At 39.2% G+C, this 13,673-nt stretch overlaps 1 protein-coding gene across 2 annotated transcripts; it reads left to right on the top strand.

Moving 5' to 3' along the window:
- Positions 1 to 177: 177 nt before the first annotated feature.
- On the top strand, positions 178 to 12,860 carry ttc22 (tetratricopeptide repeat domain 22). 2 transcript variants are annotated; one of them, XM_065955595.1, is made up of 9 exons: positions 178 to 309; positions 4,699 to 4,977; positions 6,763 to 7,063; positions 7,249 to 7,304; positions 8,146 to 8,270; positions 8,507 to 8,625; positions 9,129 to 9,290; positions 10,457 to 10,609; positions 10,696 to 12,860. In XM_065955595.1, exons 2-9 carry the CDS (start codon positions 4,715 to 4,717, stop codon positions 11,233 to 11,235), a joined length of 1,719 nt encoding a protein of 572 aa, XP_065811667.1. In that variant the 5' UTR covers positions 178 to 309; positions 4,699 to 4,714; the 3' UTR covers positions 11,236 to 12,860. The 2 variants fall into 2 exon arrangements, with proteins under 2 accessions (XP_065811667.1, XP_020508396.1); XM_020652740.2 differs by having other exon boundaries at positions 230 to 366.
- The last annotated feature ends 813 nt before the right edge of the window (positions 12,861 to 13,673 follow it).

Raw genomic sequence — 13,673 nt, 5'->3', positions numbered from 1 at the left:
CTGACAGCATCAACACAACAACGTGTTGTTCCTCCAGCAGGATAATGTTACATTATTGTTTTGTTTCTAGCTGGATTGACATCTGTTTTGAAATCTAAAACCAACTCAAAACTGTTTAAAAAATATATATATTTTTTAATTGGCGTGGCTTTTCCCCCGCAGCTCACAGCCTGGTGTCCAGAGTCCAGTGTCCGCCGTGTGGTCGCTGCAGGCCGGGGAAGGCTGCTGTGTCTGCTCGGTGATCTCTACACGGAGCTACATTGCGCAGATTCCACCTGCATGATGACAGCGAGCAGCAGCAGCCGCAGAGTGAGAGAGGAGACCTCAGACCGTGAAGTACAATACAGTAAAGTCATACAGCTTCCGGTAAGACTTTCAAAATAAAATAAACCGACAGGAACACCATGGGTTTAGTATTGCAGACTACAAGAAATTTATTTTTATTTTATAATAATTAAACTAGGTAATTGTTTAAGCCTTAGCAGAATACATTTTGAAGTTCTTTTTCCAATATTAAATACATTTTTTAAATATTTTTTTCCAATATTAAATAAATATGCCTATGAAATAAATAAATAGACTTAGACTTAGACTTTCTTTATTGTCATTCAAACTTGTACTTTACAGTGCAGATAAGAACGAAATTTCATTGCATTTGGCTCGTTGTAGTGCAGGATAAAAACAGCAGCATGTATTTACATATAAAAATAAAAATAAGGTGCAGATATAAATAGATATAAAAAGAAAAACTATGAGTAAAATTACTATACAGATAAATATATTGCACGTTATATTGTATTTTACAGTCCAGTGAGGTAGTCCTGTATGGGGGTTTGAGGGGGAATGGAGGGATTAGAGGGATTATTATTATTAAATACATACATATATAATAATACAATTAAAAGTCCCTGGAAATAAATAAATGTAGGCCTACTCCTTTCAAAATAGAACCATTTTTAATCATTTATTGACTATATTGAGTCATTTATATAGCCTATTTGTTTTTAATTATATTAAATAATTAATGTAATTATATATTCATTGCCTCATTTATTTATTTCAGGGTTTATTTCATAGCCATATTAATTAATTTCGTAGGAAAATGTATTCATTCATGTATTTATTTCAGAGCATATTTATTTATTTCTGTATTTATTTAATATTGAATAAAAAGTTGTCTCTCGTAAAAGTATTTTAAAGTCTGTCTTCAGGCGGCTAAGTTGGTAGAGTCATCGTCTCTCAACTGCAAGCTAGAGCCGATTAAAAGTGAATAAAGAGCAAACATTTTGTTGGACAAATTAAGATAATTGAAGACATGACATAGGGCTCTGGATAGTTGTGATGATTTCTTTTATCATTTTTTGACACTAAAGGGTTAATTGATAATAAAAGTATTTGGCTGATAAGTGGATAATGGAATAACAAACACTTGCAGCCCTGTAAGAAGGTCTTTTTTTTAACCCAAGATGATGTAGACCCAATGTTTTTTAAATGATTAATAACCCATACAGTTAGTCGTGATTTTTAAAATGTGCTCTGTTAAGACTTCCAGAAAATGTTGTGCACTTAACATAATATGTTAATTACACGCAGAGACTGAACAAAGAGACATTGATGAGTGTAATCTGCAGTCAGAGAGAGAGACTCTGCAGAGCTGAAGAGTTGCTTTTCATGCGAGCACTCACTCCGAGAGAAGCTGACTAAGAATGAAAAGACAGTCGTAGTCACCGGTGATGAAGTGGCTTAGAAAGGTCCAGTGTGAGCACTAATCAAATGCACAAGTGTGTCTCAGTGGAGTAAAGGATAAAGAGGGGGGTGTGTAACCAAAAAAAAAGGGGGATGGACATCAGCATTAAATACCAATTTGTTGAAAGCATGATTCAGGATCTGAAGTGGATTAGGGAGGTCTCACCTTTTTTTCGGTAAGGCATGAGAGCCACTGAGCCAGAGAGAGGCTTCTTTCCCTTCAGTTCTCGACCTCACAGTTTAATAATAATCATTAAATCCTCTTTTTAATAACGCTTTGAGCCACTTTTACAACCAGATATTGAACATTTAACAAAAGGCATTAACAACTGAGGCGAGTTAAGCCGAGCGAGAGTAGATAGGAAGGTATAAAGTCTGGATTAATGAGCTTTACTGTGATCCTATGATCTTTTGTGTTCAGTGTCACATCTTGTGAGGGGCCCTGATATTTCCCAGCCATGCGCCTGTCAATGTAAATGTAACATTTCTGTGGAGAAACATTTCAGACATCTTTGATGCTGCCAGGTGGGCCATCTTTGCTCTCATCCAACCAGAAATGAAGACGGACCCCGCTATGTTGAAATAGGTCAAAAAGGGGTTAGCTTGAAGCAAAAAAGGACCATTTTCATAATGTGGGACACTTATCCTAATCCTGCTTTACAGGGGGGGCTGTAAAGGCCACAGGGATTATTAGAGGTCACCGTCTTCCCCGTAAAACCTTTTGTTGTTGACATTTGGTGGCTGAGATGAAAAACCTATCATCTGAATGATCAAAATGCTTCTGAAATTCTGTATTTTAGCTTCGAGGCTGCAGAGTCATCCAAACAAACATCTGTAATCATTGTGTTACCACGCAATCAACTTGCCATCCAGCATCGCCGCCATGGCAACAGTTTTCGAGAGAGAGCAGAGAATTTTCTGTACACCCACATCATGGTTAGAAATTGAAAAAGCTGCCCACGAGGAGGCAAATTTTGTAGCTGAACACACATTACGAAACACACTCTGAGTGTAGGTCTATCTCGTGTGTATCAGAGGCAGCTGAGGTGGTTTAGCACTGCTCACCGAGGCATTTGTGTGTGTGGGTTTTTGCATGTTCGCTTCAGGTGATGCAGTTTCTAGCCACATTTTTAAAAAGTGTGATGTTTGTGAGCGCATGCCCTCTCGCTGACCCGCTGAGAGATCTGTGAGATGTGGGTTCACTGCTGCCAGCTGGGCTCTTTTCCTGCCCACTCTTTGCTTTTTCCTGCAGGACTCACTCTTCTCTCCTGCAAAGTTTACAAGGTGATGTTCTCCTCTGAACTGAGTCATAACTTACTGTTACTGTTTTGACTTCTTAATGTCTTCAGGGGGATCTTTGGGGCCATTTCTGTATGAATAAAACAAGACAAATGTGGCCCTTTTTGCATCCCTAGTAGCTCATGCATGGCTGATTACTCCCTAGGCTGCCTTCTAGTGGAGAAAACTGGCTAGTCCCTCAATTAAACAACTTTTATACACGAGGGGAGGAGTCAGCCGGCCGTCCTGGCGATGTAAACAAACTGAAGATAGGACTCTGAAAACTCTGAAAACATCACAGACAGTGGGACTCGGGTGTTACACCCATTGTAGACAGTCATGACTCACAGAGTTATTTTCAGAGGATATACTTGATTTATATTATATTTAAGTGTGAAACATCACGTAGAAAGACTTTAAAACTGCCCTTAGAAAGCATGTTTCCTCCACTGATTGGTTTCATTACCTGCATGTGTGTAACGAGGTGTATGATATTATGACTGACAACTGTGTTTATACTATTAAGAAACCAGTTTTCATTGTTGCATCCTTGAACGTTTGCCTTACATTGGTGTGATGTTAAGCGCAGTCCTATTGGACTTCTTCAAAGTTGATTTAGATGAATGTGGACTCAGACTTGTCAGCTGATCTCTTTTAAAAATATCTCTCCTAAAGGTCTCTTTGAACTGAGGCTTCATGCATTTTTCATGTTGTATTTTGAAAGCTTGCTCTTGTTGGAAACTGTTTGATGTGGGCCTTTTGAAATATTGCATTTTATAATCCACTTACAACACTAAACACCCTCTTCTTTTTGTTCCACCCTGTCTGGTTTATCATTGGGCAAGTTTTTTCTCAGCTGGAAGAAAATGGATTTGTATGATAACGTAATCAGAAACACAAAAAAATGCTTCTCTTGTGCTTGCAGTATCATTAGCATACAAAGTCAAAGTTTGCTTTTGTTGCTCTCTTTGCAGACTATCTGCATTTCACCTCAAGCTATTTACACACCAAGAGTGCATCATGCTAAACATGTTTTTCTATTTTCCTACATTTTTTTGAATTCTGAAATTGAATATTTGTTCCTTTTAAAGAAGTAACATGAAGTAGAAAACATTTTTTTTTCATTTGGTCCACTTCAGAGTGTCCGTCAAACTGATCCTGATGGTTCACATTCTTCTGTTAGAGCTGATTCAGGCAGGGACAAAAACAAAGCTTTAAACTATTTTTACTCAACTCAAGACATGAATATTAGCATCCTGTCAAAATGGACTTCAAGAAATGTCAGCTGGTACTTGTGCTAAAGAGAAAAGGCCAGACCAAGATAACTTTGAAGCAATGCAGTCGCCTTTCTTCAGAAAAACAAAGTTTATATTGATGAAGGCTATCAATTTATGCACAATAATCAGATTTGATAATTATTCTTCATGAGAAAAAACGTTGGAAATATTCATCCATATCGATACACCATGTCCCCCTTCGATGCAAATCCACTCCCTAGCCACTCCCAGGTCTAACCTGCTCAACCTGTCTGCAACGTGAGGACACAAGTGGGTGGTTAAATTATTTCACAACAGATTCAACTGTCGGCTCAGCAGGAAGAAAGAAATGAAGACAAAAATATAACTACAAGCAGATTTTTTTTTTTGCAGATAAAGTTTCTTTTTTTTCTATCAGGGGGAGGAGGTTGATCATGGAGGGAGACAGCACAGAGGACATCGAGTCTCTGATTGAGAACTTGGACTATATCCCTGGACACTTCCACCTGGAGCTCAACCTGAACTGTGATCCCGCCGGGCCGTTGAAGCTGAGACTCAGGGACACTTACCTGAAACAGGAGAGCCTGCGAGGAGAGCTGGAGGCCGAGGCCGGGTGTCTTCAGTACGCCGTCAGAAATCTGTTGGGTTTGCTGGCCTTTCACCTGGAACAGCTGGAATCGGCAGAGGAAATATTCAGGTGAGGTTTCACTCTTGAGATAAGAGTCCAGCGAGCAAGAGGAGCCGTTTTAAGAAGAAGGTGATTGCTGATTTTAGAAGAGATCTTGAAGAGGGAACACCACACAGGTTGTCTTGCTTTAGCTGTGTGACCACATTAACTGTTCAGCCAGCTGAAAATATAAAAATGACCTTTGAGCAATTATTATGAACATCATTGAAAGTAAAAACCTTAAATGCAAAGGCATTAATTAAGAATAATTTTAAATGCATGATTCTGCATAACAAACATGATTAACATATTCTAGCTTGGTAACAAGTGGCTTGACTGGCTCAAAGAAACAATTATGAATATAAACATATCATCATATCAAGTGAACATAATTATGTGTTGCTCCAGTGAGACGAGCACATGAATATCTTCTACCAGTTTACATTTATTATAAGTTACATTTTTTATTAAATAGTCTTTTTATTTTTGTAATTATTGTACCTTTAATACCCTAGGATCAATGGTTACAATCAACTTTTGTTAAAGATTGTAAGTAATACTTATTTTGATCAACTCAACTGTTTTTATTGTATAAATGCTCATAAAGTACATATGATACAACAATTATAATGTAATCTAAATATTTGAAATATCTTAGTTCCATCATCTTTCAAACTAAGCATCTCATTATTTGTTTTTTGCTGCTATGAAAGTTTTACTATTTATAATAGTGATATGTGTTTTTCACTGAATGCTATGGTGAAATAACAAAAATAATCAATTCTAGCAGATCTGTGAGATTTGTTAGACACAGCAGTGCTATGAGCTAAATGCTAATGCCCATATGCTAACATGCAATCAATGACGTTGCTACATGATAATGTTTTAGCATATAACGCTCACCATGTTGACCATTTCAGATTGGCATGTTAGAAAGTATTAGCATTAGCTATTCGCTAATTCATTCTGAATAAATAGGGCAGCTCAGGTTGATCTAATCTCACTATTTTGCTAAGGTTAATTAAACGAAACACTTGACATCAGGATCTTGACCTGAAGATAGCATTAGATTAACATTAAACTGAACGAAAGCTTAAAATATCGACCTGATTGTGGCATTTAAGGAAAAGTCAGGGGATAGCAATCACTAAAAACAAGAAGGATTCATCCTCCTCTTGAGACCATGAACAACTTAAAAACATCTAATTGATTTCATTTCTAAGTAAAAGAAAAAAAATCTCTTTCTGAGTGGAGGCCAGTTTGTCCAGCAGTCAGTTCATGCACCTCATGTACAGAGGTCTTTGAAGCAGGCAATGCAAGTTTGACTCTTCACAATTTTCTCTCTCTCTCTCTCTCTCTCTCTCTCTCTCCATCTCTTCATCCTCTCTCTCTCTCTCTCTCTCTCTCTCTCCATCTCTTCATCCTCTCTCTCTCTCCATCTCTTCATCCTCTCTCTCTCTCTGTCTCTCTCTCTCTCTCCCTCCATCTCTTCATCCTCTCTCTCTCCATCTCTGCATCCTCTCTCCATCTCTCTCTCTCTCCCTCTCTTCATCCTCTCTGTCTCTCTCTCTCTCTCCATCTCTTCATCCTCTCTCCATCTCTCTCTCTCCATCTCTTCATCCTCTCTCCATCTCTTCATCCTCTCTCTCTCTCTCTCTCTCCATCTCTTCATCCTCTCTCTCTCTCTCTCCCTCTCTTCATCCTCTCTCTCTCTCTCTCTCTCTCTCTCTCTCTCTCGCCCTTGTTTCTGACTCCAAAAGCCCAAGAATAAATCTCAGAAAAAAAAACATTGTCAATGTCTGTTGGCCTTTTCAGAAGCATTTGTAAAGAAGACCCCGGTAACCTCAACGCCTGGGCCAACCTGGGCTACGTGTACGACAAGCTGAAGAGAGAGCTGGATGCCGCGGAGTGCGTGGAGAAAGTGTCCCACCTCATGGGATTAGATGCAGGAGAGGCCTCTCAGGAGGAGGCGCGGGTCCTGGCTGCTCGATGCCTCGCTGAACAGGCCTACGTGTACCCCTACGATGTGGAGCTGGACAGCGAGGAAGACCTGAGGGAGAGGCTGACGGCGGCGTTGACACTCTACAACAGAGCGCTGTACTATGGAGGGAATCTGGTAAGATCACAAACTCCATGTTGCTCGTTTTTATTCCAAACAAGTGCAACGTTGTGTTTATGGGTGGCAATCAAACAATGATGCTGTACATTAACATAAAGAGATAACAGACTATTCCAGCCAGTAAACTTCATTGTATTCCACATAAATGGCTACTCATAAATAATATATATATTTTTTTTCAGATACCAATAGAGGAAAAACAAAGCTGGTATTTTAAAATGGCGACCATCTACATCAGGTACAAAAAAGTGCAATACAAACTTTACCTCTACACCAGTGAAGTTGAATTAGAATTTGTTTATTTTAAAGGCTTTCTATGTGATTATTCACACTTAAATGTAGAAATCAAGTATATCCTCTGAAAATAACTCTGTGAGTCATGACTGTCTACAATGGGTGTAACACCCGAGTCCCACTGTCTGTGATGCTTTCAGAGTTTTCAGAGTCCTATCTTCACTTTGTTTACATCGCCGGGACGGCCGGCTGACTCCTCCCCTCGTGTATAAAAGTTGTTTAATTGAGGGACTAGAGAAAAGAAGAATAACATACTGTACTCACTGCTTAACTGTGTTTCTAGATCACGCTCATTTCAGGTAAATTTACATGCAGTGTGAAGATACCAGCATAATAAAGATCGCTAGCATTAGCATGCTAACACAACAATGCAGCGCGAGTTGTTTTGGTTTCATGCTGGTGCTCAAGGGCGACATCTGCTGGATCAAAAAATCACATATAAAGCCTTTAATAGGGACAATGCAATTTAACATATTTTCAATACAAAGCATGAAACTGATGTGCTGCATAAAGAGTTTATAGCTATTGCTAATTTCCAACTCGTGTTCCCAGTTGGGCCTTTGTGTAAACAAACAGATCAAAATGTACAACATTCGGTTACATAAAACCCCATAACACTTTATGAGGATACATTTAAGTACATATACAACAATACAAATGCTGTAAACTAGTTTGAAATAAAGTTTTAAGATACTAATGAAAAGTGGGTACAGCTCTGACTTGCTTTGAGCCAGGATTTAAGTGTTACATGAAAATGACCTGAAAATCCCATTTTCTCACTGCAGACTTGACGACATCGTAAAGACCGAAGACGACTCTGAGTACTCCAGACTCTCTCACTACAATAAGGGCCTGAAACTCCTGAAAGAATCCCTAGAATCTGAGAAAACACAAAACAAGGGTCAACACGGTATGTTACCTTTTGGATTTATCTCCTTGGTTGTTCACCCATAGAGACATCTTGTTGCAGGTACAGTGCTCATGCTAAAAGTATTTGATTTAAAGTGCTTAAAACTGTACAAAACCTTTGTTTTAGTATGAAATCAAAAATGTGAAATAAGAGTGACAACTCTCCATGTGTAATCTGAAGAAAAGGCCATTGGGTAGAAACTGTTTTAAAGTTTGGATTCTGACGTCTCTGCTCAGCTCTCGCCTGGTGTTATGTTGGCCTCATGCTGGAGAGGAAGGAAGAGTTCAGCACTGTTCCCATGGCTATACACGACTGTGGCTTCTCCGCCTCTGATCCTCTGTCCTGCTATGGAACTGTGAGTTAACCCACACGTCTACATATCAAGTTTTAAACATAACGCAGTTATCTACCCTGGACCTGAAGGGTATACTACAGAGAATGATTCATGAGTTAGCAGGGTATGTTGAGCCTAGAGTCCATGGAAACTTCTGCTGTATATCTAACCTGCTCAGAAGGAAGTTAATTTAAGATTTTTGGATTTCACTTTGTTGTAAAAAGGTTTGTAACTGTTCCCTTGTCAGAGAGAGTCAAATGATGCATTAAACGCCTCCTTGTATTGGACGACTCTAAATTGGGACGGTTAAAGAAAGAAAGCCCGGCTATATCCGACTCTATAGAAGTACAGCTTCAGGTCTAAATGTCTAAAAACTGAAAAACGTTCTTATCCCAAAACCTGTAGCCTTGTGTCATTTGTCTTGATGGCTTCTGGCAGCCAGGCACATTTCTTTAGCAGATCAACTGACATTACTTTAGAAAAATCTTTAAATAACATTTCATGTGACTGTCTTGTGTCCTCAGGCCATAAAACTGGCCAGTGATGATGCATTCACTCTGAACCTTCTGGCAAAGGTCTTCTTTCTGCTGGGCAAACATGAGATGTCCACAGGGATCTGCAACATGGCCTTGAACGTGCTCCCAGACCCAGAGCTCAACTGGCAGGCCTACTGCACACGAGCAAAGGTACCGCAGCCGAAAAAAAGATCAAGACAATGCAAAGACAAAGCTGGACAAAAATGGTCTCAATTATCATGTGGAATCCTTTGATTTGAAAATATCCATGCATTGACAATGGTTTAAAGATGCAAGAACTCACATATTTTGCACATATCTCTCACTTAAATAAATGGCGTTCAATAGAAATACTTATGAAGGTTTTTATTTTGGAACGACCTCCCTGAGGAGACTCGCAGATTCCCTCAATTCTTTTAAATCCCTTCTTAAAATGTACTTTTACAGACTTTCTTTTATGTGATGTCGTCTTCTTAATCTCTTTTCTTACTGGTTTTACTATTTGTATCTTCTTTTACTTCTTACTGTCCTTTTATTTATGCTCTTATCTTAACTCCTCTTATGTTTTAACTTACTTTGTCTATTTATGTTTTATATCTATATATACTTTTTATTTTTATTAATATTATTGTTTTTTTAATATAATTTATTCACTTGTTTCTATTTCTTTTTCTGCTCTTACCTTCTTATTGCTGTTATCTTTTTATTTGCTTTTATCTCTTTTAGTTTCTTACATCTTTGGTTCCTCTTGGTCTCAGCTCGTGTTGTTGGGTTCTTGTGTTGCCTGCGTTCTTATGATGGTTCTTATGATGGTTCTTATGATGGTTCTTGTGATGGTTCTTATGATGGTTCTTGTGATGGTTCTTGTGATGGTTGTTATGATGGTTCTTGTGATGGTTCTTGTGATGGTTCTTGTGATGGTTCTTATGATGGTTCTTATGATGGTTCTTGTGATGGTTCTTGTGATGGTTCTTGTGATGGTTCTTATGATGGTTCTTGTGATGGTTCTTATGATGGTTCTTGTGATGGTTCTTATGATGGTTCTTTTGATGGTTCTTATGATGGTTCTTGTGATGGTTCTTATGATGGTTCTTATGATGGTTCTTGTGATGGTCGGGTTCTATATGTCTGTTGGGTATTGTGCACTTTGGGTTCTTTTCTGTTGAATTGTATTTAATTATTTTTAGTATTTTGCATTTGTTATGTTCTTGCTGTTGTTTATGTTCTTCTGTGTTTGGTTTAGTTTGTTCTTGTTTTTGCTGTTTGTCAAAGCACTTTGTAAACCTGTGTTTTTAAAAGGTGTTATCTAAATAAAGTTATTATTATTATCATTTTAGATCAATATGATGCTCTACATCAGAGATCTGGAGATTGCCAAACAGGGCCATGGTGGTATCCCAGACCGACAGAAGCTAACTGAAGCCAGGAAAGACCTGGACAAGGTCCTGAATGTGCGTCCATGTCTGCGGACTCACCTGCAGATGGCACAGGTAAACACACAAACCTCTAATAATGAGCAGTACAGACAGATGTTCTACAGGGACTAGCTATAAAGATTGATTTCTTTTTCCTATAGGTGTATTACTACATGGGTGTAGACGCCCTCCAGGAGAGTCTTTTGGTGGATGAAGGGGCGGTGAACTGTGCTCTGGTGAGTCTGTCTCACGCTCTCCAGTTTGAGCTGAGCGACAGCCTGCCGGACCTCCACTTGCTCCGAGGACGCTGCCTCCTGCTGAAGGGCGAGGAGCAGAACGCCGCAGACTGCTTCAAGCAGGCCATGGAGCTGGACAGACCCGGGAGCAAGGACACCACGGCCCTGCGCTGCCTCCTGCAGGCCCTCCTCGCCCTGTTCATGCAAGGAGGCCCGGACCCCACCCTCGCCACCACACAGCTGGAGCTGTGCGTGCAGAAAGCGGAGGAGAGGTACCCCGCGGACGTGGTGAAGGCCGAGCTGAGGTGCCTGTACAGGACTCACACGGACGAGGTTACGGAGTTGTCGCGGGCTCTGATCAGGACGGGCAGACTGAGCCTGGTGAGGAGGCTGCTGGACACGGTGGTGCCCAAACAGCTGGTTAAAAAGAAGAGACCAATATCCAGATCTTTTACAATTGCATAAAGCTAAATAAGACTTTTACAGGAAACAGGTACATGACGAAACCAGAGCAGAGTTAGTTATTTATCAGCAAAGTTACAGATACATTATACTGAGCTGAAGCTTTCTTTACTGCAGCTCTGTGTGTTTTGATGTTTTTGACACATCTTTTGGAAGGATTGGATCTTCATAGTAACCTGCAGTTACAGTGTTAATGAACAAACTTAAATATCCTTTCAGCTTTTCTTTATGATGGATATTGACAGTGTAACATTCTACAATAAAAATGATAACCACCACTTATTACCACCACGCTCTTCCATCAGCCATTTCACGGCCTCGATGCCTTCATGGTGCGCAAGCAACTGCTGTAAGATCTTTATGTCTACAGAGCGCAAGTGAGCCTGCAGGGGAGAAAGAAGGAGACACGGAAATATTTATTAAAGGCTTTATATGTGATTTTTCACACTTAAATATAATATAAATCAAGTATATCCTCTGAAAATAACTCTGTGAGTCATGACTGTCTACAATGGGTGTAACACCCGAGTCCCACTGTCTGTGATGTTTTCAGAGTTTTCAGAGTCCTATCTTCACTTTGTTTACATCGCCAGGACGGCCGGCTGACTCCTCCCCTCGTGTATAAAAGTTGTTTAATTGAGGAACTAGAGAAAAGAAGAATAACATACTGTACTCACTGCTTAACTGTGTTTCTAGATCACGCTCATTTCAGGTAAATTTACATGCAGTGTGAAGATACCAGCATAATAAAGATCGCTAGCATTAGCATGCTAACACAACAATGCAGCACGAGCTGTTTTGGTTTCATGCTGGTGCTCAAGGGCGACATCTGTTGGATCAACAAATCACATATAAAGCCTTTAAGGGAAATGTCCAGCTGAAAAGAGAAAGTGGAAGTTATCAGAATAGAATAGAATAGAATAGAATTACTTTATTGATCCCAAACTGGGAAATTGTGGCGTTACAGCAGCAGGTTATCCAAACACACAATATTAGCAAATAAACACAATATAATATTAAATACAAAGTAAATAAGCACTAAAAAATATCAAAACTAAGAATGGGAATATATACAACCAGGATTTAACTAAGCATTACTTCTAGTCTTAAATATGAAAAGATTAAATACAACATACTTTGCTGGATGTAGATGTAAATGTTGTAAATGAACAGTATTGACATAGGGAGCTGTGCAATCAGTGATACATAAGTTAAAGTGCAGGAGTGTAGACATGTTATCAGTAGAAAATATTCAATATAACAGTGAGTAGACAGACAAATGAAGTGAACTTGAGTGCAGGGATAATTTGTAAATTTAACATGTGCAGAACAGATTACACTATGGAGAGACAGATATTATCATAAAAGGGCCGATGCCAGGATACCCTGAAATAAGTAATTTCCAACACAGACTTTATTCCACTTTAAGTGAGACATTTCATGCTTTAAACTGCCTTCAAGAGCCTTTAAGTGGCCGTGTGACAGCTTGGATGTAATGTTTGAATAATTGAGTTGAGGCAATTCAGTGATTAAATAGTTGTGTGTGTGTGTGTGTGTGTGTGTCTGTGTGTGTGTGTGTGTGTGTGTGTGTGTGTGTGTGTGTGTGTGTGTGTGTGTGTGTGTGTGTGTGTAAACTTCAGCCTTGGCAGTAGCCAGATCTCAACCCACCGAAACACCCACCTGTAGAGACTTTGGATTTAAGAGCTCTTCACTTCACCAGTATAATAATCATGATGCAAAAAAAAGGGAAATGTCTTTATGGGGGAGGGGGAGGGGGGGGGGGTGGGGGAAGGGAGGGGGTGAGAGTCTGCTCTCCTTCAGTAGAGCTTCAAAAAACGTTGAGAACATTTTGGACTGTTGTGGAGCAGATTGTGAGAGTTTATCTGTTCAAGTTTGAATAAAACAATCCAAAAAGATAAACGTCATGGTGTGAATTATCTATGGAGATGACACTTATTCTCAAAGCCACAATCAGTGGCACTTGTTCATCAAATGCTCCTTTCTGTGAAACTATCAGTAATGGTGCTTTTACGGCAAGAAATGTGATAAGAATTCATGAGGATTAGGACCAAGGTGCTAAGAGAATTCAGATTCAGATTTTTTTATTGTCCCAAAAGAGGAAATTTGCGTTTGTAACAGGAACACACTGAAGACAAGAAACACAAAGACAACACCAACATAAAACATAAACCAAAACAGATAAAAAAAAATCAGACAACACAGCAAAATATAAAACCAAATAAAAACAGCGCAATAAAATCAGTCAAGAGCCCGTACCAGAATGAAAATTCAAGTTATTAAAGAGGTCATATTCTGCCCATTTTGGGGTTCATATATTTAATCTATGTACTAAAGTATGTTCACAATAACTAAAGTTATAAAAAAGTGTCTGTTTTGATGAACTGCCGCTCCATGCACCGGCTCTCTTCTGACTCTCTCTC

Source organism: Labrus bergylta, chromosome 6 (genome assembly GCF_963930695.1).
Source record: "Labrus bergylta chromosome 6, fLabBer1.1, whole genome shotgun sequence".
NCBI lineage: Eukaryota > Metazoa > Chordata > Actinopteri > Labriformes > Labridae > Labrus > Labrus bergylta.
Note: the sequence above shows the minus strand (reverse complement) of the source record. Positions and strands in the feature narration are given on the sequence as shown.